Here is a 27369-nt window from a genome sequence, read left to right on the forward strand (position 1 = left end):
TGTCATGATGCGGGGTGAAGGAAGCGAACCCTGAGCGCAGACTCATCTTAAACAAAATGATTTATTAAATAAAGAAAAACCAAAACAAGAGCTGACGTGGCAGCAAAACAAACTAAAGAACAAACTAAAACCAACATGCACAGGAAACGGGGACAAGCGGGACGGAAAACAAACAACCAGTAGCAAAACAAACAGTAAACATCAAACAAACCTTAGACAAACCAGAGACAAACCTTAGACAATGGACCAGCGAGGTATGGAGAGAAATGACCGGGTTTTAAAGTACAGAGGATAATTGTGGTAAGTGGATTCAGGTGTATGGGAGGAATCATGGGCAGGTGGAAATGGGCGTGGCCAGGAAACAGCAAAAGGGTGACTGGGGAGGGGTGAATACAAAAACACAAACATGAGGAAGACAGAACCCAAATGAACCAAGAAGAAAAACAAAAACCATAAACTAAAAATAAGAAACAAAACCCAAAATACAACCCAGAGAACTAAAATAAAATCAAAACAAAACCCAGCAAAAGCCAAATCACCACACACAGTTGCCACAACTGGTTAAAATATGCTTTTTCCTAAATGCTATATTTATATGTGATAAATATGCATCTCATCCCTTTTAACATGTAAAAAGTTATAAATAAGAAAGAATCAGACAAACATCTTCAATATACAGCAAAGTTCCAATATTTATAAAAGTAATGTGGTTACAGTGTGTTGGTTTTGCATTTGATTTATATATGAAATTGTTTTATTAACTAAATCATTTTTTGTTTGCTGCTCTCTTTTTGTTTTCTCTTTCTGAGTGTTTAAGTTTTTAGACCACAGACAAATACTTTATCACCTATGTGCAGAGTTGTCTGACATAAAGTTTAAATCTCAACCAAAGTAGAAGTATTAGGTACCGTTTAATTCATTTGATGCTAATCATGATTGTGTGTGAGAACAGACTTAACATCACCACTGTAACACTAGGTGTCGCCATCATAACACAAATCAACACTGAGTGTGGCCTCTTCTATCTGTGGAGTGATCTGCAACCTTTATGTTTATTTATATATCACACTTAGAGCTAAATGAAGCACTGAGCTGCAGCCTAAAGTCTTAAACACACACAGCCTTTATGTACTTAAACTGTTGCATCTTTTATTCGAAGCAGTCTTTGATTTTTGTTTATTACTTTCTTATAAAAAACCATCTGTATGTTTCTATGGCGACATGCTTTATTGCCTTAAACTTATAATACCCAACATACGTGCAAAACTTTGATTTTTTTATATATATACACACAGCAGTTAGCCTTAAATATGATATATAATGTGAGTTTTCTTGTGGATTTGATTTTAAAACAGAAGTTAGAAGGAGCCACAGCAGAGGGCTCTGTACCCGCAGCTTGCAGACCCCTGAAACTCCTGATTGGTGGTAAAACTATTAAAGAACTAAATCAAATTGAAGTATTTATGTGCAGCATGTAGACTGTGTTTTTAACAGTGAGTACTCTTTTCCTTTTGATCCAAAATGTGTACTCGAACAAAATCCTTCAGTAATTACAAACATTTGTTTGCATTTTTATTTATCACTCCCCCCACCGAAGGGAAAGCGGCTGTAATATTTTTGTGTTCTTTTGTCTGTAGTGTTAGCAAAATATCTCTTGAACTAGTGTACAAAATTTCATGAAACTCTCAGAAGGTATTGTCAACCCAACTCAACATGGCTGCCTCAGCTATTTGACCTTAAAAAACAAAAACAAAATGGCTATAACTAAGCTAGTTTTACAGATATTGAGCTAAAATTTGGTGTGGAAGTAGCTGAGAGTCGTCCCCAACACATACTCTGAGCATCTCATGGGATCTCACACAATGGCATGAAATCGCACATAAGGTTATTTACAAGATGTGAACAAATCGGCTATAACTCCAACCCCCCTCAACATCAGATCATTTTAGTTTAAAACTCTGGCATGAAGGGCAGCAGGAGATATGCATTCCTTTAAGGAATGCTGAGCCTTTAATTTACAAATCCACCTTTAATATTTGTGATTTTGCATTAATGAAGCGTCAGATAATTGGGCCTGAGCTTTGAAGGTGGTATGGAGAGCCAACGAAAATGCAAGCATTTATGCATCTTTTTATATACCAAACATACTGCCTTTTTGGAGGCCTGAAACAAATTAAATTTGGTATGTGCATCAGTTGTAAGGAAAATAGTTGATTTAAACAGATTCTTTTCTACAGCAAAGTAGCTACAAAATGTCTCCTGGACAATCAGGTCTGTTCACCCAACAGAAAGTCTGCCATTTTGGATCAAAGAAGCAGTTCTGATTTTTAACAAATTGTAGTTTTTTAACAGGGTGTGGTGACATGTCTGCTCAGCACCAAACACAGTGTGTTTGATTTTGCCATTTCTTTACCCCCACCTGCTGAGAACAGGAAGTCACGTTTTTCTCTAACCTTCTTGACAAAAACAACGTGAAACCATTTCAGATAACAGGTTGGCTTTGCTTAAAACATTTAGCACACCTGTAACCTTTCAAAACGTGGTTAAACCCTGCAGGTGGTCAGCCATATTGGAATAAAGGTGCCATTTTGTGAAGTTTACATGTTCAGTTTAAACAAACCTCTCCTAAAGATTTTAAGATTTATCAGTATCCTAAAGATTTGTCAAGATCAAAATGATTTAATACACTTTTAAGACATTGTTGATTCAAAGCTATTAAAAGCTATTTTTATTTCTTTTTAAAAGCTTAAGTCTGTGGTGAATTGTGTGTGCATGGCAAGACTTCAAAGTTTGATGTTACTACACAGTTATACAGAATTAAATGAAATTAACCTAGACCTATACACAAACAGTAAATGTATGATTTAGTGAATATTTTAGTTTCTATCTTCCTTTCTCTGTTCATCCATCTCCTCCTTCCAGCGGTTTCCTTCCTTCCTCTCCTGTTTTTCAGACCAAAAACATCAACATGACGTCACAGGAAAACAGGCACTAACCAGCTTATGTTTATTCTCCTGAATTTCTGATGCTTTTAATAATGCATTACCATCACTTTCAGTCACTTTGCTTTCTGAGTCAAATTATCTGAAATCACATGAAGATCAGTTAGTGTATCAGTGGGAGCAGATTTATTTCATACAAAATATGAAAGAAAGTATCTCGATTCTATGAGTGATGTTTGTGAGGAATAAAGTGGAGTGAGTATTGAGAACAATACCTTAAGATAGGTGATTCATGTAAAAAAAAAAAAGCGAAATCATAAAAATGCTTGGCAATTATAAACAAAGCAACTAGTTTAAAAATTGATTGAAAAATTCTGAAAATATAGATGACTCTATCTGTGAGCTTTAACTCTGAGTTATCATCATAAAGCTGCTCTGAGACCATTGAGAGGTAATGTTACAAAGTGCAATACAGCAGTGATTTGCAAGTGGTGGCTCGCAACCCACTTTTAAACCTGTTTTCCATGGGTTTTGGCCCTTTGGGGAAAAAATGTGAAGAAAAAAAAGACCTTTTGATGGTTATATCAATCTTAAGCCAGGGGCTTATGTCAGGAAACTGTTTGTGGTCTTCAGCACTATCGTCCCAGACATCTTCTCCTCTCAACCTTCTCAGTTCAACATGTTCCCTGTTGTCTACAGTGTCAGCTTCCTGACAGACAGGAGACAGCAGGTGAGGATGGTAAAGGTCACTTCAGTCACATGGACCATCGGCACGGGTTTCCCCCAGGGTTGTGTCCTCTGTCCACTGCAGTTCTTCCAGTGCACTAATGACTGCACCCTCTCTCACACCCAGCTATTAAACTCTTGAAGTTTGCTGACAACACCACAGTCATCGGACTCATTTAAACTGATGACGAGTCTGCATACAGGAGGGAGGCTGAGCAGCTGTTGCTTTGCTGCAGCCATAACATCCTGGAACTGAACACGCTCAGGACTGTGGAGATGACAGTGGATCTCAGGAGACACCATCACTGTTCCCGTTTCACCATGTCCAGCTGTCCTGTGTCCCTCATGGATGCCTTCAAGTTCCTGGGAACCCTTTTCTCCCAAGATTTGAAGCAGTAGAGCAATATGCCTTCCATCCTCAAGAAGGCCCAACAGAGGATGTACTTCCTGCACCACCAATTGGACAATTGGACTGTTTCAGGAAATGCTGATCCAGATTTTAAAAACAGTCTTGTTCTCCTCCATCACAGTGTGGTTCAGGGCAGACACAAAGCAGGACAGGAGCAGACTACAATGGACTGTGAGGACAGCAGAAAAAAAAATCACTGGATCTCAGCGGCCCACCATCCATCACTTGTACACCTCAGGAACAAGGAAAAGGGGCAAGAAAAATCCCCTCACACCCTGGACACTGCCTTTAATCTCTTCCCATCTGGTAGGAGGTACAGAAATCTGCAGACCAGAACTCGCCACCATAAGAGCATTTTTATCCCCCAAGCCATCACTTTTTTAAAGAACTAACTAGTCTTCTATTGTATGTAACATCAAACTATCCAGATGATTCATACTGTAAGCATATATTCATAAGTACACTGCATGTATACTGTGCAGTATTACTGTGTAAGTATTGTTCTATACCACCTGAGAGACTTGTCCAATAAATATGATTCTGATTCTGGTGAAACTATAGTCTGATGTTATTGAGACAAAAAGAGGGAAAATAAATCCAAACGTTTTCTTAACATTAAGCACCACACTTTATTCATGTCTGGCTAAAAACTCTACATTCCTTATAAATATTATACATTTTAGGATGACATTTCTCTGAAAGTCTCTAAACTCGTGTTTCCCTCAGACAATAAACCGGAAGTGGTCGCTTTCGAAATAAAAGACGGTAAATTTCTTTGTAAAATGAATTAGTTTACTGATTCGGGGTTCATTTGGACTTGTGACCATATTTTTTTTGTTTCTGACTTAGAAAATGTATCAAATCTAATGTTTAAGAATTATATATCCAGGCAAAATCATGATAGTTTTTTCCAGGGGTGCTGAACTAAAATGTAGGGGGGCTTGAACCTCTAAATTATCCATAGACCTGCCACTGCAATAAAAAAATAAATTAAAAATAAAAAGTTTTGTAAAATTACTACATTTCATTTTCGTAACTTGACATCAATTAACTAAGACCTCAAAAGCTACATAGTTCTGGCTTTTATTTTGAAATCTTCTGCGGAAGTGATACGGTTTTTGCTCGCAAGCTTGTTTCTGGAGGGAAACTTTTCTCCAGGAGGAGGTCCTCTTTATGTTTTTTCCTCCAAGCTTCAGACGTGGAGCCTGAATGGGACTCTTCTGAAGGAGCAAGTCCTGCGCTCGGCTTTTATTGGGGACTTCCGGCCGCTAAACCTTCAGCTCTTCTTGTTAGTTTCCAAACTCGTCTCTGAGGGACTGACGGCGCCCGACGGAGGCGGGGATGGAGCGGTCCCGTTAGGAGCCTCCGCCTTGCTCCTCCAGCACCAGGACCAGGCAGCAGCGGCCGCCTCGGGGCTCCTTTACCCGCCGAGAGAGCGCCTCTGGCCCGCCTCGGAGGACATGGGCTGCGGCTTGAGGAAACTGGAGGACCCGGAGGACAGCAGCCCCGGGAAAATCTACTCCACCCTGAAGAGACCGCAGGTGGAGACCAAGACAGACACCGTGTATGAGTATGTGCTGCTGGACTTCAGCTTGGAAGGTACACCTCATGGGATTCAACTAGTCATTCATTTCAAATACACCACATGCAGTTATATTTCAACTATTCTAATATGACCCAGTCTTTGTTTGTAGTTGAACTTGTATGTAATAATTGTTTACATTAGTGACTAAAGAAACCGTTAATAACTAAGTGGGATTATCATATAACCATTAGGTACTGTCTTTTATTAACTCAGTGGTCTATAAATAGTTGTTCTTTTGGCTTATTTAGCACTAGTAGTAGTAGTACTGGGTTTAAATTAAACTTTTTAGTGAGTCTTTTTGTCCTTTGAACATGTTTTGGACCATTATAAAACAATTATACAAATTATACAATTACAGAAACGATTTGGTCACATTAAAGATACTCAAGTCAAAACTATGATATCAAACAAAAAAGGTTATTCTGAGCTACTGTATATCAAATGGTGCCGTTTGAAAGTGTTTGCTCCAGTAGTTTTCCAGATATATTGATACGCAGTTCTGAAATGAGGGTACGCACTCAATGTAAACAAAGTCATTTTCAGCTGTTTTACTCAGCAGATGGGATTGTAAATATTAACACATCAAACTTGTAACATTTCTCTACCCCAAAGGGGTCTTCCATTGCCATTGTTTTTGTTGACGTGTTTTCAGTCACTTTGGCAGCGTCTGTAGGTAAACAAACACATGTGGTTGTTGGCATCTGGTCAGAAATTTTTAATTTAAAGATACAATAACCATCAATATGAAAAAAATTATTGTGCAGACTTTGTTTCTTTTTTGGGGGGACTGGTCTTCATGACATTGCAATCCATACCTTGAACCTTGTTATGATTTTTTTCTCTTAGAGTTTTGATCTTATAATTTTTTTAATTAAGCCTTGATAATCTTATTCAGATACAGTTTTGTGTTATTGCCCCCCCCCCCCCCCCNAACAAAAAAGAAAAAACTGGTGGGTTTTAAATTGGGGCCAATAACCTTTATGAGTAGCCGGAGAGGCAGAAAACACAGAACTTTGGTGAGAGTGAAGAATTTTTATAAGTACAGTTAACATAATACTGTTATCTATCTTTTAGTTTTTTGTTTGTTATTTTTAGAGAATACTTAAATGGAAGCATAAATACATAGATGTGCCCAAAATTGTCACGATTTGGCAAAGGTTGGACCTAGGAATGCAGATAGCACACGAGGAGCCCTAAGAAAAAAAACTTCAATTTAATAAAGAAAACCAAAACGCTGTCATGGCAGGAACAAACTTACATGATTAGAAGAGGCGATAAGATGGCCACCTGGACACACCATGAACAAGGGGCAGATAGAAGATGACCTGAGCGTGGAAGCTTAAAAAGGCTGGGGTTGATTGGGAAGAGTGGCAACAAGTGAGGTTAATGATGACAAGAAACAGGTGTGCATGGGCGGGGCAGGACTGAGGGAGAAGAGGCAGATGGCACAGAGGAACTGAACAAAACAATCCCCTCTTTTGGCCGCCTTCGTTTGTTCAAGTCACTAATTGAGCCGGCGAAGGTGTGAGCTTTCATTAATGAAGCTGGCGTTGTGAAACCACGTCGGGAGACATGGAGTGAAACTCTGCTGTGTTGATGCGGAGGACTACGGATTAACTTGATGTTGGACATCTCCTTTTTTTTCTAAACCCTGTGACTGACTGGTCCAACTAACTTTCGTCGCTACGTCACATCCTCGAGCCAAAGCCAAGAAGATCACTGAAGGTATTTCATAAACTTCAGAAACTGCTTTGATAAGATGAATTCATCTCCTCGGTGACGTTTTTGTACGAAGAACACACTTCCTGGGAACGACTCTTTTTCTGCCACTCCTGCTAGCAACGCCTATTGTTTAAGCCCGGTCCCATCTAGGGCTTCCAGAGACGTTTGGTTTTTACTCATTTTGCTGCTTGTGGGTTTGTTTTTAGCGGTAACGTATCATGTGACCTAGATAAGCGTTCTGACACGCATCAAGAGTGAGTTATAGACGGATGTAGTGGAGAGAATCCGGTCAGTTTTCAAAATAAATGTTGTTCAGGCTCCGAAAAAAAAAAAAAAAAAACAGAAATACTGTAAGTTAATTGTTCTTTATGTGCGGCCCGGTACCAAATGACCCACGGATTGGTACCAGTCCGCGGCCTGGGGGTTGGGGACCTCTGCTCTAAAAGTTACAAAAATCAGGATGTGCTGGTCCTGCCCATTTATGCAGCCCTTATGGACAGAAACATTGAAAATAATCTCAAAAAACACTGCGCTTTAATATCACTTGTCCATTTACTTTAATGTACCTGAGATATTTTCTGGATGAAATAGCTACAGATGATGTTTACCTTCTGAAACGTCTCCTGATAGCTGCTAAAAAAGGCCATAACAAAATGCTGGCTAGGTAGAGACCCCCCACTATGAGCGGGCCAAAATAACACAACCCTCCAACACACACACCCACCCCCACCCACACACAAACACACACCCCTAAGTGTTTTGTGAAGCCAGCTTTACAAGTAGTACATGCAGCTAACTCTAAGCACAGTTACCGATTCCACCTATTAGTGGCGCCGGGTTTGTTTGTCTGTAAATTGTTTTTCTGCCGAGATCTGACAACACTGGCTGCCTTTAAGTCTTCTTCCCTCAGTAAACAAAATCTGGGGGGTATTAGACTGTTCGGTGAAGATAAATATCAACCAGTCAGTGCATCCCTAATTTATCTCACTATGAAGTTTATATCTTTGAATGCTGATCAGTAAAAACCAGATCCCTCTGAAACAGTCAAGACAGTGAACACACAATCATCAGTTATGATTGATCACATTTTAAGCACAAATGGTCATTTTAATCTAGTTTAAAGTTTCATAATATGTCAGTTTTGGTAAATAAAAATAAAAATGGGAGTACCTTAGTATTTTTAGACTGTTGATAAGATTAAATATTTAGTTCTCTTGAAATAGAACGTACATGTCCTCAGACATTTTATCAGACCCCAAAACATTATTTTAGCCTTTGGTTTGCTGTGAAGGGCAAAGTGTATTACTCAAACATTTTTCCACAATGGTTTGAATGTTGTCATTTCAACTGTGCATTAAAAAAAATTCAAAGGTGAAAAGCTGTTTGCACAAAACATCCATTTTCCTTCCTTGTTACCTTAAATTCGCTGAAAAGTCCCTCTTTGGGGACTTTTCTACATCTAGTCCAACTAGATGTATGTTTTTAAATTGCTTCAGGTTTTGAATATTTTTTTATCATTATTATTTCTGCCTAAAAGAAAACGCTTGTCTCCACAGCCCAAATATTGCATATTTATTCCCCCGCTTCCCAATTAGGTTTTACTTGTTTCCTGTTCTCGACTGAAACCTTCATTTTTTTGTGTGTTTGGTCTCAAAATGGATTTCTTCATGTCGCAGAGATTTGTGTGGCGGCAACACTTTATTATTCTCGCGTAGGCTGCCTTCTTGTAAAGTGCTGTAAAAACAACGTACTTCAGATCCAAATCACTGTAGTAAATAAAGGACTGAGTGATTTTACAGAGTCCAACTGCAGACTCTACCTGGCAACAAGGATGGTCGTTCATTCTGTCAAGAAATAGGTCACTGAAGTTTTTCTTTTTTTTTTTTCCTTATCCTGCTCATCCCTCAGCACACTCAAGGACACTTTTCCATGCAGCGAAATGAAGCAGCCTCCCTTAGAAGTTAAAAAAACCCACCTGCTGAGATAATTTGGTCAGCTTTACTGTTTGTTAAGGATAATCCCTTCATCTGGTGCACCGCCTGGCTGCTTTCACTGTGACCCATTTGGAAGGAAACAGTGATTAAGTTCTGAATGGGGGCAGAGCTCGTAAGCAACCGGCCAGCCCAACAGTGAATCACAGAGGAAAACGCCGCTCTCTAGGTTAGAGGAGGCCACGGAAGCGACGTCTACATTACATCCTGTCATATCACCTCGGAGCACGGCTCATAGTTCTGCTGTTGTTGATTACATTTGGAATGGTTTTGCTTCACCTGCAAAATACCAGAGCATAAACATTGAATACTACTCACAGTGGTTAATCGATACATGCATCCATTTTCTTTACCCGCTTCTCCTTTCCTGGTCCTGGGGAGCTGGTATCTATCTCCAGCAGTCACTGTGCGAGAGGCGGGGGGACACCCTGGACAGGTCGCAAGTCCATCACAGGGACACATAGAGACAAACAACCATTCACGCTCTCACTCACACCTAGTGACAGGGCAAGATGGCACCACTAGTAGTTAATTTTGAGAAGTTTATAACTTTACAATAACACCACAAAATCAACATGTCTTGTCTAAAGTTTTCTTAATTTGTTTGCCTGCTGCTGTGGTAGACTTTTCACGTGCACGCAGGGGAATCAAAAGAATGCAAACTTTCAGCTGAAAACAATTCAAAGGTGCGCTTGTAGCGCACACAGAGGGAAGCAGGCGTTGTTACTTTTTTTTTTTTGCCATAGATCACAGGGTCTTTCCAGTTTCCAGTCAGCTCTGCTTCCAGTCTCCACAACAGTAACAGACTGTCCAACACACACAGATGGGCAGAGGACAGGAATGCAGCTTGTGCTGGACAGCCTTGACAGTTTTTCTATAGTCTCTGAAGAGATTTTTTTTATAGTGACAGGTTTGGATGTCACCAACCAGCAGCTGGTTTGTCATCAGCAGGCAGTCATAGATTCAGCCCTCACACACACACACACACTCTTCAGATACTGTGTGAGTTAGTGTGAGTCATTCATGTGTCTGGATCCTATTTAGACAAACTGTTTTTCATGAGTAGCAACAGAAAGTCTCGAGTCAGTCTCTTGGGATTTTATGCTCTAAGTTTAGCTACTCTGCAGACAAGGGGTGTCAAACCCAGTGACGCAAGGGGGCCAATATGAAAGATTTGGTCCTAGCCAAGGGCCAATCACGATCAATATTTATTAAAAATTACATAAATTAACCTTGGTTTTAGATGTAATATGTCAAATCATTCATATAGAAACATCAATTACCTTTTCCCAGTTACAGATTATACAGAATTTAGAGCAAACAGACTTTAATAAATACAGACAAATAAATCAAACTTCAAAAAGCACATCATTAGCAGTCATTTTTTACGCCTCACTCAGCTTTTCAATTAATTTTTTAACATTAAAACAGACAAAAACCTGATCATACAGAAATTAAAACTATATATTGTTGGCTTCTAAGTCACTGTCAATAGAAAACTTCAGTTTTTTTAAGCAAAATAAGAATCAGAGACTTGATCTGTCCCAGACTAGAGGGCCGGATCTAATGAAATTTAAACATTATCTTGGGGGCCGGATGAAATGTTACAGAGGGCCAGATCTGGCCCGCGGGTCTTGAGTTTGACACTTGTGCTGTAGACCAAAAAAAAAAGCCATTCCTGCTCAATCAGATGATTGGTGGTCACCTGTGCAAGATCACATCATCAGTCCCTGGCTTTATGTAGGATTCCAGTTTTTACATCCAGGTGGTTTTTAATAATTCTACAACAAGGTGAAAAAAGCAAACTCTGCAAGTACAGTAGAAGCTCTGCGTGAATGAGAAGAATCATAAGTTAAACAAACTGTTCAGGTTGCTAACTTGCGTCTTTGTTTACCATTAAATGTACTCTAAAGCCGCCAGGTACCACTACTGTGATTGGGACTCATTTGCAACATGAAGGATATAAAGAAGAGCACGCCATCACTCATTTGTGCCGTTTCTCAAACAGAGCGGAGAGTGAAAATTACAGCGTTGTCTTCAGGCTTCCCGTCTTCTCGGATTTGTGTTTGAAATGCCCAAATACCACAAATTGTGTGCGAGGCTCCATAACAGGAAAAGCCTAAAGACGGCTGGACTGCTTCCAGACTGTGGCTGCGCGGTGAGGGCCGGCTCCCGTTTGTCAGTCTGTCGGGTTATTTCTGCCAAACGAATCACGAGACATCAAGGCCCGACCAACAAAGAGCTTGGTACCAAAGATGCAGTACCAGATATTCGTCTTTATCTAAGAAGGAAGACAAACAATATAAATACGATAACAGTGCTCGTTCTACTTTGTTGTCATTTTCATTGTTAGCAGCTGGGGGGAAAACGCTAAAAAAAAGAACATTTAATGCTTGATATTGATGACAAAGTCATATTCAGAGCTGTGCTGTTTGTACTTCTCCTATATGACAAAAGTTGTTCTTGATATGTGAGAAACTCAGTCTGATGTCTTCTTTTATTTCAGCAGCTGGGGATACACCGACACCAGTATTAGGCATTGGTTCAGTGTTCCTGTACTTGTACTCGTAAAAGTGCTTTGATACCACTTTACGGCAGCACTCAGTAGGTAGAGCGGCAGCAATGTCAGCCATTTTTGTTTAATTGACTGTCCTGATCTTTGCCCCTTATCAGTTGGTGGCTGTAATGCACCATGAAGTTGTTTGTTCACCAGAAAAAGAAAAGGAAAAACTAAAAGCTGTGTGCACATTAGGTGGAAGAGGTTTTATAATTTTGATGAACACTAATATTACTTGTAGAGGGCACAGAAACTCCCCTCATTTCCTGCTCCTAACATGTCACTGTATGATGTTTGCTTAACAATCATCCACGGCACCTTGTTTGAACTGATATTAATGTTACCGTACGACGTTTTAAAAATGGAGGCAACATGACGCGCTAGCCTTACTTCTAAAACTTCCTCCAGTCGGAGGGGTTCAGAGCATTGCGTTGTCCATTGTTGGGGACGAGAAGCTCTGCTTTGCACAATCTGCCTCCAGCTTTTTCTTTGTTTTCAGTGAAATGCTCACACATTTTTGAACGTCCGTGTTTGGATTTTCATCCATCTCCTTCTAGTGTTAGTCTTTTCCTCGCAGTCTTTTTCGCTGGAAGACTGTGCAGCCTTGCCAAACAATGGAGCAACAATAAAAATCCACGTCAACGGTTGACTATGGTGACAAATTGTTGCAGCCCCAGGCCAGGAACGTGCAGGGGTTTACCGATGCTGCTGCCTATATGAACCACAACTTAACTCGTGTTTTCGGCTAACATAATTGGTCTGATTTCAGCAGATCTGTATTTTGAGATTCCGAGCTACAAAGAAAACATCTGGGGCTAAAGTCCTGAATGCCAAGGTCCAAGCGTGTCTCACTAGAGAAGCCACCTCTGATACCCAGATCATTCCAGATGTGAACCCAGATTTCGAGCGCTTTCTCACATCCTTGAGAAATCGAAACGCCAAAGACCGTTTTCTTCATTCCTTCATCGTCTGCAGTGTTTCTCAGCGTTGTGTGAAGTTTCCGGACTTATTTTTGGAAGCTTTTATGATGACAGTGGAATTTGTTATCTGTTGGGGATTTACTCTGTCCAAAACTGAAAAGGGTTTAAGCCCCAAACTATTTTCGGGGTCAAACTTTCGTCAGATGAGTTACAGTTTTCATGACTTCTGAACTGTAGTCTTGTTGCTTATATAACTTTAACTTTAACATTTTTATATTTTACAAAAAAACATTAAAAAGCATTTCTAATGGCCCAAGGGTAGGAAATGTTATTACAGGTGAAATACATTTATTAGATTATTTTTTTCAGATTTGACTTTTTTCCCATCTTTTTTTTTTATTTCATGTTTTGTGAGGCAACATCATGTCAAATCACATGGCTAACTGATTAAATTTCAGCAAGAAAATACATCAAATTTATTGAATGTTGCCAAGGTTCTGCAAAACTAGAACACGTTGGTTTCGGTTCAACAAAGTATTTAATGTTTTAGTAAAGTTTGGTCCTTAAAAAGTCGTTTCTAAACTTGGAAAAAGTGCCTCACATCCAGTGTGGGTATAACCCGGCGGTAAAGAAACATCTTCATCAGTGAGATGATGATGATGTTCGAGACGCTGCAGTCTCTTGTCCATGTTGTTTTGTTGGCACCTACTGAGTTGGCTTCAACAAAGGAAATATCTGGTTCCACACATACGGCTTCAACGTCTTTATTAAGCTCACATCCTGCCTCTGATGAGGTTTGCATGTGGAGGAGTTTTCTCAAGTGACTGGCGAATGTTCGCTCGCTTCCTTTTTGGTGTGGAAATGACTCTTTGTAGGGCAGACGCTAATAGTTGACACGACCGAATTTGTTCATTATGATAGCTCATCAAAGTCGATATGTTTAGTTGACATCATTTTTATGAATTTATCCTGTTTTCCTAAACGCTTCAGTAACAAGTAACAATATTTCTCCACGCCACTATGCCAGCTGATTTCCTGTCAGCCCAGTCCGAGCTACACTTACAAACTGTTGTGATGGAAAACCAAGAGTCCGCGACTTCGACCGGGTCAAGACTAGGTGTGGGCTGATGAGATTCTGACGGCTTGACAACCTTGAACAGAAATATCACAGTTTTATGGTATTAAAACAAATATTTAAAAGTACATTGCCTGTTTTATTTGCTTTTATTTAATAAGAAAAAAAAACAAACTGGTACTTTTGCTGTCTAAATTATATCACATAGTGCTTTATGAGGATCCATCCATCCATTCATCCATCCATCCATCCATCCATCCATCCATCCATCCATCTACTGCTTATCCATTGTCACGCTCCAAGCACAGAAGGACTCTGGGACTGAGCAACGAGTTCAGAATGATTAGAGTCTTTATTCAGAACTGCCAGGTTTGGGACAAACGGGCCAGGGTAAGTTCCTGTAGGGGAACCACAGAGTACTCGGGGTCGGACAGACAGGGGGTCAGAGCCAGGCGAACAGATCCAGAAGGCAGTAGTCCAGTAACCAGGGTCAGGCAGAAGATAGGTCCAGAACCAGGAAGTCCGAGTCCAAGGGGGATAGGAGTCAAACACGAAGGGACCGGCTGGAGGTGAGGGTAAAGCTGGTCGAGAGGAGAACAAACAGGTTAGCGACAGGGCAAAAATTACACAGGAGTTTCCAGAGGGCCTGAAGGTGTTACCACATTGGGTCTCACAACAATCTGACAATGTGCAGATGAAAACCCGCCCCTATATAGCAGCAGCTGGTGATAGATGGAATGAGGGACAGGTGAAAGCAGTTACAGCTCGTCAGGAGCTGTGACAGGTCCCCCCCTTTATGGCCCCCCCTCGGGACTGTGTAGGGCGGCCTCGACGCTTATGAAAGTCCCGGATGAGTTGAGGGTCTAGTATGGCAGAACGAGGCTCCCAGCTTCGTTCCTCAGGACCATACCCCTCCCAGTCCACCAGGTACTGCAGACCACGCCCCCGACGACGGACATCCAGGAGGCGGCGGACAGCATACGCCGGAGCGTCATCGACAAGCCTAGGAGGAGGAGGTGGGGGAGGTAAAGGGCTGAGTGGACTGGAGACAACAGGCTTTATTTGTGAAACGTGGAACGATGGGTGGATTCTCACAGTGCGAGGGAGGTCAAGTCGGACAGTCACAGGATTAATTATCTTGTGGATGGAGAATGGTCCAATAAAACGTGGAGAGAGTTTCTTACTGTCTGTCTTTAGGGGTATGTGTCTCGTGGACAGCCAAACCCTTTGCCCAGGTCTGTAGCTGGGAGCTGGAGTCCGGTGACGATTAGCCAGGAGTCGATTACGTTCAGCGGTCCTGGAGAGAGCAGCCCGGGTCCTCCTCCAGAGCCGATGACATCGGCGAAGATGATGCTGCACTGAGGGGACAGAAAGCTCCCGCTCCTGGGAAGGAAACAGAGGAGGTTGGTAACCCAAAGACACTTCAAAAGGAGACCGGCCTGTGGCAGTATTGGTGAGGGAATTGTGGGAATATTCCACCCAGGGCAGATACTGTGACCAAGCAGAAGGGTTACTAGCCGTAATACATCGGAGGGCAGCTTCCAGTTCCTGATTTAGTCTCTCTGTTTGGCCATTAGTCTGAGGGTGAAAACCTGAGGACAGACTGACCGTGGTGCCAAGAGCCCTGCAGAATGCACGCCACACCCTGGATGTAAACTGGGGCCCCCGATCTGAAACGATGTCCAGGGGAATGCCATGTAGCCGCACCACATGGTTAACCAACAGATCAGCAGTTTCCATGGCCGTTGGCAACTTAGGTAGGGCTATGAAGTGAGCAGCTTTGGAGAACCGGTCAACAATGGTTAGAATGACAGAATTACCTCGGGATGGAGGGAGACCAGTAACAAAGTCCATAGCGATGTGAGACCAGGGTCTACCTGGAATCGGCAGAGGACGCAGGCAACCAGAGGGTTTCTGGTTACTGGACTTTCCTTGATTGCAGGTAGTACAGGAGGAGACAAACTGACGAGTGTCTTGACTCATAGATGGCCACCAGAACCGTCTTTGCAATAAGGAGAGAGTACGTTGGGTCCCTGGGTGGCAGGCGAATTTGGAGGCATGAACCCACTGCAGCACCTTAGGACGAATCTCCTCAGGAACGAACAAGCAATTTGGAGGGCATGCCGCAGGAGAGGGGTAACCCTCCAGGGCCTCTCTTACCTGCTGTTCGATCTCCCAAGAGAGGGTAGCCACCACCGAGGAAGCAGGTAAGATACGGCCAGGTTCCTCCTTTAGGGTCTCCGGCTCAAACTGGCGAGACAGCGCATCTGGCTTCAGGTTCTTGGAGCCTGGTCTGTAAGTGAGGACAAAGTCGAATCTAGAAAAAAACAGTGACCACCTGGCATGGCGTGGGGTCAGCCTCTTAGCAGACTGGATATAGGATAAATTTTTGTGGTCAGTCCAGACCACAAACGGTTGAGAGGACCCCTCCAGCCAATGGCGCCACTCCTCCAGTGCCAGTTTGACGGCCAGCAACTCTTTGTCCCCCACGCTGTAATTGAGTTCAGAGGATGTTAGTTTCCTGGAGAAAAATGCACAAGGTAAGAGTTTGTGAGCGGGGTTGATGAATTGGGAAAGCACCGCCCCTATACCAGTGTCCGAGGCATCTACCTCCACTACAAACTGCTTGGCAGGATCAGGCTGGATTAAGATCGGAGGGGAAGCAAACAATAGTTTTAGTTCCCTGAAGGCTGCCGCTGCTTCTGAGGACCATGTAAACGGTTGTTTGGTAGAGGTAAGTTTAGTTAGCGGCTGGACCACGAGACTGAAGTTCTTGATAAACTTCCTGTAGAAATTCGCAAAACCCAGGAAACGTTGGAGTTGCTTACGTGTACCGGGCTCAGGCCACTCCACCACCGCTTGAGTCTTGGCGGGGTCAGTTCTAATGCGTCCGTCCTCCACCACGAATCCCAGGAAGCTCACTGTGGAGAGATGAAAGCTACATTTCTCAGCCTTGACAAATAACTTGTTCTCCAGTAGACGCTGGAGAACCTGCCGGACATGGCCAACATGTTCCTCCTTAGTTTTAGAAAAGATGAGTATGTCATCTAGATAAACGAACACAAAATGATTCAGGAAGTCTCTCAACACGTCGTTAACCAAGGCCTGGAAGACTGCTGGAGCATTAGACAGGCCGAATGGCATCACGAGATATTCAAAATGGCCTATGGGAGTCTTGAAAGCAGTCTTCCATTCATCTCCCTCCCGGACCCGGACCAGGTGATATGCATTCTGCAGATCTAACTTGGAGAAGATGGTTGCCCCATGCAAAAGCTCAAAGGCAGTGGACATTAATGGCAAAGGGTACTTATTTTTGATGGTTATCTCATTGAGCCCCCTATAGTCAATGCACGGGCGTAGTGAACCATCCTTTTTACCAACAAAAAAAAAAAACGGCTCCCAATGGGGATGAGGAGCGGCGAATTAACCCAGCAGCCATGGAATTATTTATGTAGGTCTCCATGACTCCATATTCCTGTTTAGACAAACTATACAAACGACTGGTAGGCAAGGGTGCGTCAGGCACCAGATCTATCGCACAGTCATAAGGTCTGTGCGGGGGCAAAGAAAGAGCACGGGCCGTGCTAAATACCTCGGCTAGGTTGTGGTACTCAGGAGGTACTGATGACAGATCAGGAGATTCTGGATTGATACAGTAAGCTCCACTACTGGGTTGGGCTGCACGGAGGCAGTTATTGGAACAGGACAGACTCCAGCTTATAATCCTTCCTGCATCCCAATCTATATGGGGGTTGTGACGTCTTAGCCATGGATGTCCGAGAACCACGGGAAAGCTGGAAACAGGAATTACTTTAAGTCTGAGGACCTCTCTGTGGTTCCCAGAAGTCATCACCAAGGGAAGTGTCTGATTAGTGACAGAAAAAAGTCGTGCCCCATTGATGCCGTTAGCAGATAATGGTGAGCCGAGCGGTTCTAAGGAAATGTTCAGCTGTTTTGTTAACTGCTCATCAATAAAATTATCCTCGGCACCTGAATCAATCAAGGCCGTTAACGAGTGGGTACTTGACTGAAAACAAAGTTTGATGTCTATTAACAAGCGGTTGCCTTCTGGTTGGGGACTACAGGCTTTACTCATTAGCGTCCCCACTTCTAATGAGCTTTGCCTTTTGGCCGCACAGGGCAATTTGATAGTCTGTGCCCGGGTTGGCCACAATAGAGACAGTCTCCTGTTCGAAGGCGTCTCAGTCTTTCTGCGGGGGATAAGTGAGTACCTGCAATTTGCATTGGTTCATCTGCAGGATAATCCGGGGTCAGTGGCTGAGTTGGCGGACTGACCAGGGCGGCGCTGTTGCGATCCTCGACAGGTGGGGGCAGCCGAGGAAGAGCTGGGACGGGCTGGCTAGGACGCTCCCGGCGACGCTCACGGAGCCTGTTGTCAAGACGAATAGACATCGTTATAAGTGAGTTCAAGTCTTTAGCTTCATCGCTCATAGCCAATCCGTCTTTCAAGGAATCATTTAAGGCATTGTGATAAACTCCCTTGAGCGCCTCGTCATTCCATCTACTGTCGGCGGCTAAAGTACGAAACTCCACCGAGAACTCTGCGGCGCTGCGGGAACCCTGACGAAGCTTAAGTAGGCGTTTAGGGGCGCCACCGACATGATCCGGATGATCGAACACCTTGCTTAGTTCAGACGAGAATTGATCAAAAGTGAGAGAGGTTAAGGGTGTAGCTGAGTCAAACGCCAGGGCCCAGGCTAACGCCTGGTCTCTCAGTAGGCCCATCATATAGTAAATCTTGGATAAGTCGGAGGCAAAAGCTATGGGTTGCTGGCTAAACACCATCCGACACTGTAATAGGAACCCCCGACATTTTGATAGTTCACCTGAAAATGGAGGGGGGTCTGGGACATACGGGCCTCGAGAAGTTACCGGGGCCGAATCCGCAGGACCAGCTACAGCCGGATGTTCGGGAGGCTGGGCGGCTGGAGGAGGAGCTGCTGATACTGCCGGATCTGCTGGAACGACTGAAAAAGAGGTAAGCATAGAGGTGATTTGAGCTATTTGTGCAGATAGCTGTGCTAGTTCCATGTGAATGGTCTGACTGGCTGTTTCCAGTCCTGAGAGTCTGTGTTCAGTTTGTCCCAGCGCTCTTCCTTGGTGAGAAATAATGTCCCTGAGGGAGCGGACATCAGCCGAAGCGGAATCCTGCTCAGTCCGATCCATGACGTTGGTCAGATTGTTCTGTCACGCTCCAAGCACAGAAGGACTCTGGGACTGAGCAACGAGTTCAGAATGATTAGAGTCTTTATTCAGAACTGCCAGGTTTGGGACAAACGGGCCAGGGTAAGTTCCTGTAGGGGAACCACAGAGTACTCGGGGTCGGACAGACAGGGGGTCAGAGCCAGGCGAACAGATCCAGAAGGCAGTAGTCCAGTAACCAGGGTCAGGCAGAAGATAGGTCCAGAACCAGGAAGTCCGAGTCCAAGGGGGATAGGAGTCAAACACGAAGGGACCGGCTGGAGGTGAGGGTAAAGCTGGTCGAGAGGAGAACAAACAGGTTAGCGACAGGGCAAAAATTACACAGGAGTTTCCAGAGGGCCTGAAGGTGTTACCACATTGGGTCTCACAACAATCTGACAATGTGCAGATGAAAACCCGCCCCTATATAGCAGCAGCTGGTGATAGATGGAATGAGGGACAGGTGAAAGCAGTTACAGCTCGTCAGGAGCTGTGACATCCATAGTCAGGTCCAGGAGAGAAACTTAGACCTCCCTCTCCCCAGCGACACTTTCCAGCTGCTCCTGGCATTCCCGGGCCAGAGAGGACACATACCGGTGATCCTTCCAGAGAGTTCTGGGTCTGCCATGAGGTCTCTTTGGCACTGATTTAATTTTCACAAATTCGGTTAGTTACAGTTTTGTTTATTTGCCTAGAAACTTTGCCTGGAATCCGTTTTGGATTTAAAAATGTGTCAGGATTTGGGGTTTTGTTTGGTTTGTTCTTTGAGTTTCTTTTGGGTTTATTGTTTCTTTTATTATTTAGTTGTCTGGGTTTTCTTCAGTCTTTGTTCTTTGTTTCTTGTCATTTTCCACTTGTCCTCAGGCAGCACTTGTTTGCCTGCCACGCCCATCTCCACCTGCTTGCAATTATAATCACTCACATGAGCCCACTTCCCATAATAACCCTCTGTCTTTAAAACCCGGTCATCTCCTCCACCTACTCACTGGTTCATTGTTTGTCGTGTCATCCTAGTTGTCTTGTTCTCTTCACGTTTGCTTCGTTCTATGGATTTAGTTTATTTTTTGTACTGCTGCCTCGTCAGCTTTTTGTTTTCGTTTCTTTTATTTTAAATAAATTATTTCATTCTTGGATTTACAATGAGTCTGCGCATTGGGTTCGCCGCAATCTCCACTCAACACGACAAAATGCAAGTAATCATCTTATTAACAGCAGAAAGCAAAATCTATGCTATAATATAAATAGATATTATATCAATTCAAATTTAGAATACTGATAATAAAACCCGATGCACGCTCGCTCCTACAGGAATCTGCTCTCATACGTTAAAAGTATCAGATCAGTAATGATGATACTGCTCCTGTGATTACTCTGTATCTGATCAGTACCAAGTCTTACAGAGTCGTGCGCTACCACCTATCGCTAATTGATCGACAGCGAAGTAACGGCAAGTGAAAGAGCTGCTATGGTACATTATAGGGGTGTTTGAACAGACTAAAAATAATAACAATATAAAATCATTTCCTTCCCATAGTTCAAACCATGCCTACTCAGGAGATTCTTTATGCCAAATTAAAGTCAAGAGCAGAATAATATCCAAATGGTTTCTAGGATTCTGGAGAACCTGTCTCTTACCCCTACAATACAACCAAATGTCTTATGTTGTGCTTTATTATTGGGGGGTAAATTTAATATTCTGTGAAGCAAAATCACTTTATCATCTTGTGCTTCATTGGTCCAACGTTTCAGAGCTGAACTTGGAGTTGATGATTTGGATCACAGCCCCAGTTAAAGGACGTCTTCGCTTCTCCTTGACACGGCGAAGCGTTTCTGGGACACCGTAATTGTCATACAGTCGAACACTCCACCCCCCCACCCCCAGAGCTTCGAGCCGAGCAGCTTGGCCTCATTTCACTCCCAACAGAGGGGAGATTGGATGTGGGGCCGGAGCCCAGTGCAGCCCATCAAAGAGCTTGTAGTGGCTGAGCTGATTCCTGCTGCCTCAGGTGAAGAGCTAGAATAAACGCTTTTGCATATTATGACTCTGTAGCATAAAGATTCAACATATCAAACAAACCTTCTTCTCCTACAGGACGGCGATTTGAAATTAGTTGTAGCAGTGTCCAGCAAAAGATCAAGGAAACGAACAACCCTGATGATTTATTTTTAGATTGGTAAATTCTCATTCAATTTAATGTAACCGAATGACTTGATAAATATGACAATTAAATTGTTGTTTACGTTTGTCAACCTGCTTGCCAATTACGGGTCTCACACAGAAATCTGGTCTGAAATTCAATTCAGTTTATTTATACAGCGCCAATTCACAACAGACGTCCTCGCAGGGCACTGTGCAAAAAGAAAAAAATAAATCCAATTCAGGTCCAGCTTCAAATCCATCCGAGTTCTTTCCTATTATCCAACAAAAACATTCACATGTTTTATAGAATGCCAGTTTCTCTCTAAGGAAACCATCAAATTGTGTCGAATCCTCACTTTGTTACAATCTCCCATCCTGAGTGGGAAGGAACGGCTCCTTTTGCAACTGCAAGAAACCTCCAGCAGAACCAGAACCAGGCTCAGGAGGAGCGGCCATCTGCCTCGACCAGCTGGTGTCTGAGAGGACAGGAAAGAGACGCAGACAAACACAGAAGGATTGGTCCAGGCGGAGTTTCTATGGGAAGAAACAACAACAACAAAATAAAAGACACATGTTGGCGTCAGCAAAATGTGCATGTATAAACATGGATAGTGGAGCACGTAAAGACAACAGAGTGAGGAAATGTGATCAGTTTGTCCTCCAACAGTCTGAGCCTATAGCAGCAGAACTAAGGGAGAGCTCAGGAAACCCAAACCAACCCTAACTGTAGGATTTATCAGGAAGGAAAGTCTTAAGTCTGGCCTTAAAGGTAGATAGGGTGTCAGCCTCATGGACAGAAACTGGAAGTTGGTTCTGCAAGAGAGGAGTCTGAGAACAGAAAGCTCTGTCTCTCATTCCACTTTTAGAAACTCTAGGAACCACAAGTAAATGAGCCGTACTGTAGAAGAATCGGCCCACAAAAGCAGAATCGGTGCATCTCTAACCGTTTTTTTTTTTATTCAGTCAGTGATGTGCACTCAGGTCCCGCTTCTCTGACCTGAACGGTAAACTCACGAGTCAGATCATATTTCTGAAACGCCCAGCCTAAATGGGCGCAGGTACAGCTCCTCTTCCTTCTGCTGGCGGGTTTTCACGTTGAAGACTTTGCTGAGGCGATGCTAAAAAGCTCATTTCCTCTGTTTGGGTTTGTCGCTGATTTCTGACCTTTCTGTAACCTGCCTGACCCCTGACCCCTTGCATGTCACACAGACACCAGGCTGCAGGGTGGAAGTGTATTTCAAAGTCATTTTAATGTTAATCAAGTGTTTGGTGATCGCTTGGAGCCAAAACCCAAACACAAAACGCGCCCCTGCCGAACCTTCTACAGAAAGGCGGTGCGACCGACCTGCTCCACCTTGGTCTGCCTGTAATCTCCGTCTGCTCTGGAGATCCAGTGTTGGATTATTGCAGATTAACAAACACGTTTTTGCTTATTAAATTCAGAACGAGTTTCAAGGACTCTGAAAGGCAAAAAAAAAGAAAGAGTAATGAGGTGCTAGGTTTAAACCAAGGTTCACCCACTCCCTCATTTCTTTGATTGATTCTTTCATCTCAACAACCAAATTCTTGACAGAATCATGATCCACAATTTCATTTATTTAGTGTCATTTTTAACACTTAACGTCGGCATTCACTGAATGAACAACCTGTGAATTAAATTACAAAATGTAGGTTTAAAGTGCTAATTCATGCATAACAAAATACATACAAAGAGGCTCTTATTATTTATGTATTTACAATAAAAAAAACTGAATATTTAGCATGTTCTAGGAATATTATTGGTAAGAATTGCAGCATATTACCATATTTTCTGGACTATAAGGCGCCTTATAATTCAGAGCGCCTTATATATGTAAGAAGTTGTAATGTTTTAGTACGACTTTAATAAACTACAAAGCTGCACCGCTCGCACCATTAAGGCTCAGTTATAGTCGAGCAGGGCTCTGCAAACGGCGTTTATACTTGACGCTTACGTCGGTGCAGTCTCCTTCCGTGGGTTTTGAACCGTTTGATTATCTTTGCGATCTCTCATAGAGGGATCGTATAAATGCTGATACAGGCGAACTAGCTCCGCTAGAGCACCGAAATCGTCCATTTTGATTGTAGCACGGCGCGCATGGTCCTCGCCAAGTTACAAAAATTGGGAGGTGCACGACGATGCGCCTTATAGTGGGGAAAATACAGTATACTGAGAAATCCTTTTACAGGAATTCAGTCAATCAGAAAGAGGAGAGAATCAAATACAAAAGAAGTAATTAAAATGTAATAATGAAAAATATAACATTAATAAATGTTCCTTTAACTTAACCTGCTGTTTTATATCATACATGAATTGTAATTATTATGTACATGTATCATAGATGAATCTGTCAGATTTACATGTGAATCGTTTAGCTGCTAACTAGACCGACTCAGTTAGGTAGGCTTAAAACAGGCAGAAAAGTGTCTGGGCTGTTATTTCAGCTATATTTAGACGTGTGACGATCAGAAAGACCTGTTAGAAACACCACAATGTCTCAGTTTGCCCGCAAGCCGGTGAGCACGGTCGTAGGCCCAGTCGGAGCCGCCAGCTGTTAACCACAAACATTTACTCTCAAAGATGATGGTGGAGCCAGTAGGGGAACGTAAAATCCCTTCTTTCATCTCAGCACTGTCCCTGAGTAGATTTAGTCAGGTAAACAGGACCACAAACCACCAAACTCCTGTTTCCTCTGCATGCTTGTAAAGGGATTTGACTTTTCCAACCTTTCGCCTGTGTGATTAGCGGGTCTCCATGCTGCCTTCCTTAGGCCACGTGATGACTTTAACTTTTGGTGCCAACCCCATTTAAGATGGTCACCACGTCCAGCTGATCTTAGAAAACATTAAAATGGCTATAAACGATCAACTTTACAGATACCGAGCTAAAATTCGATGTGCTCAGAGTCACTTCCGTCACATTCTGAGCATCGCATTTTTGCGATATCGCACAAGATGTGCGTAACATTACTTTTGGCTTCAACTCCTATTTCCCAACCTAAAATGACTTTCGTCTAAAACTCCGGCGTGAAAGACAGAAACAGGTTTGTCATCAGCTCGGAGCATTCAATTCAAGCGCAGTTTCCCTTATTAACAGGTTGTCTGCGTGAAATCAGAGGCTGTGGGTTAGCCTTGAAGAGGAGCTGTTTTATGCTGGTGGCGTTGCTTGCATTCAAGGCTCCTTGTTGCTAGGCAGCTTTCTCCTTTTCACGCCTTCACACACACACACACACACACACGCTCATAAACTGCATCCTTTAAGGCTGTTTGGCTCTGAAACGTCCGTTCCTCCCCCCCGTCCTTCACAGCTCCGTCCCCCCTCTCTGTGCCCTCCTGTTTCTCAGCTCCTCTTAAACTGCTTTTTTAGCCCGTTCAGTCCTCCCCGCTTCCTCCCCTCCTGCTTGTTTTCCTCCAGCGCGACTCCAAACAGAGGCCTCAGTGTGTTGGTCCATGGTGCCGAGTGGCAGCTGGGAGGGGTCTGGGGGCTGAAAACTGGGGGGAACAACACAGCAAAAGGCTGCAACAAAAGTCTTGTTCAAAGGTGTTTTTGGTGCACCATCATCGTCCACCTGGGCGATCGGCATATTGGGCTGTTGTACTATTAACGTTTTCCCCTGTGTCTGTGGTCATTTGTCTGTACCGTTAGCGAAATATCTCACGGAATTTAAAGAAACCTTCACAAAGCAATCAGTGGGTTGACGTCTACAACTGATTAACCTTTGGAGTCAATCTGATTCAAGGTGGCTGCCAGAGCAGTGGCGGCTGGCCAATAGAGGGCGCAAGGGCGCCGCCCCGCCACTCACATTACCTTGAATAAGACGTAAAAAAATAAAAATGAAATAATAAAATAAAAACATTTCAAATATTTTTGAAATATTTGAAATATTCAAAAATATTTCAATATAGCACGCGGGTGTGCTATATATAATCTTTGTCCATAGACTCTCATTAAAAGTTGTACATGCGCAGTAGCTCCTCTTCAGTACAAGAGATAGGACCGTTCAGGGCGCAACTCTCCTGCGCCCTGAGCTGCTGAATGCAGCTGTGTTTACATTTCCCACCCCCCCCCACCGCCGGAGCGTGGGACTCCCGCCATGGAGGCTGACGTCACATCCGTCTGTCAGAAAGTTCGCCTGATTGAAAGGTCGAGCCGCGGGTGTGCTGCCTTAAGCTCCAATAAGTTCATTACATGACTAAGTTACACACACAAGGTAATAAATAAGTTCATAGTTAATAATTAGTTAAAGAAAATTTATGCTAAAAAACTTAAAATGTTTGGGTTTGAATTCTAATCGGAGTGAGACATCTGATCTTCGTTATATTGTACATTCAGAATAATGACGTAGTGAGTGCTCTCACCATAAAACAAGCTTTGACGTAGTTTCTCCAGTAAAGTTTGGAAAAATAAGAAAGAAATGTCTTATAAACACTAAATGTGCCCAGAGACCTCCGTCTTTGTAAGTATTGGTATGTTCCACTTGTGCATTTACATGTACATTATAATGTTGCTTCTGTTGTTTTAATTCATGTAAATACACTGGTGTGATACCTTAGTATATGTCTATTTTGGACTTATAGCCCCCCCCTGGAGAAAACTCCACCAGCCACCACTGAGCGGCAACATGAGCAAACATAAAAATGGCTCCAACTCAGCCAGTTTTATAGATAGAGCTGAATGTTGGTGTGGTAGTAGCTGAGAGTTATTAACAGCACACACTCTAAACGCCAAAAGATCATACAAGATATTGCATGCGATTGCGCATAATGTTGTTTTCAAGGTTTAACTGAAATGGCTACTAGTGTTATTTCCTCAACATAAGATGATCTTAGTCTAAAATGCTAGGCCTTTAAACTAGTGGTAGGCGTTTGATCCAGGTCCACGTTGAGCTCAGTTCTGAATCCATGTCCATCTGTATGACGTGTCAGTTTAATAGTACAATCTAATATGAAGCTTTTAAAAATGGCATCGAAGCGAACCTGAAGCTCTCTCCGTCTCAGGGCTTTTGGTTCTTCTGCTCTCTCTCTGCGTGTCTCAAAGAGCTCAAAGTGCTGCGTGGCTCTCCACGCAAAACACACGCTGAGCTTGAATTCCCCTCCGGCCTTTGTAGTGGCGTTAAAGGCCACAGAAACGCCAGTAAAACACGGCTGTGTTTGCCCAGCTCCGGCTTTACTGCGTCCACTGTGGTTCTGTATTCAGATACGACCGGGAAGCAGCAAAACGACCCATTTAGACGCTGCCGGACTCCCAGATCTCTGGGTATTTGTTGGTGAGAAGGTGGGGGGGGTTGTAGTAAGGAATGCTCCCAGTCACACACACACACACCACCTACACACACACAGTTCTGTTTTTATCACTTCAGAGAACAGAGCTTTATGTGCGTTTTATAGCCACTTTCCTTTTTTTGTTTTGTTTTGTTTTTTCTTAAAGTCAGGCAAGTCCCCAAAACATCTCCATTTCCAAAAGTCTAGCTTTTCCTGTAGGAATGTATATCACCCGCCATCTTTCATCTCAAATCAGGTTGACTCCAAAAGTTACAGTTGTAGATGTACGTCCAATGATTACTAAGAAAGTATAGTTGTGTACTGATTACAGTTATTACAGCACTTGGTAATTTATCGTGACAGTGGTAGCGCAGCAGGTCGGTGTTTTGGCTCTGATAATGTTAGACGGGGCTTGGTGGGAGGCTCATTACAGAATACTCGTCCTCTGTGTTCATATATGTTTATTTAAGAAAACAAAGTATTTTTCTGATTGCTTATGGACGGATGACGTTACAGATGTGTGGGTTCCACATGGAAGCAGCACAGAGTAATACACAGGCAGTAGCTCTTGACAAAATGGCGGCCAAAACTCTTACCTAGTGCCATCAGTGGCCAATCCAGTGTTCCACAGCCAGACTCCTCAGCTCTGTTTACGTCTGTGATGGTGAACAGACTTGTGTTATGACATGTTTTTTTTTTAATTATTCATAGAGTGAATACAGCTTTCACTGGAGCGGTTCGCAGCCGAGTGGGAAACGGCCGGGATCAGGATCAGTGCCTCCAAATCCGAGGCCATGGTCTTGAGCCGGAAAAGGGTAGA

At 43.0% G+C, this 27369-nt stretch overlaps 1 protein-coding gene across 1 annotated transcript in view; it reads left to right on the forward strand.

The window, feature by feature from the left end:
* The first annotated feature begins 5202 nt into the window (after positions 1 to 5202).
* The window catches only part of rftn2 (raftlin family member 2), a 34097-nt gene continuing 11930 nt past the window's right edge, over positions 5203 to 27369 (forward strand). The window contains exon 1 of the mRNA XM_017421106.3: positions 5203 to 5676. Coding sequence (XP_017276595.1) covers positions 5538 to 5676 — 139 coding nt within the window. The 5' untranslated portion in view covers positions 5203 to 5537. The remainder of the gene's footprint in view (positions 5677 to 27369) is intronic.

The sequence above is a fragment of the Kryptolebias marmoratus genome, linkage group LG6 (assembly GCF_001649575.2).
Source record: "Kryptolebias marmoratus isolate JLee-2015 linkage group LG6, ASM164957v2, whole genome shotgun sequence".
NCBI lineage: Eukaryota > Metazoa > Chordata > Actinopteri > Cyprinodontiformes > Rivulidae > Kryptolebias > Kryptolebias marmoratus.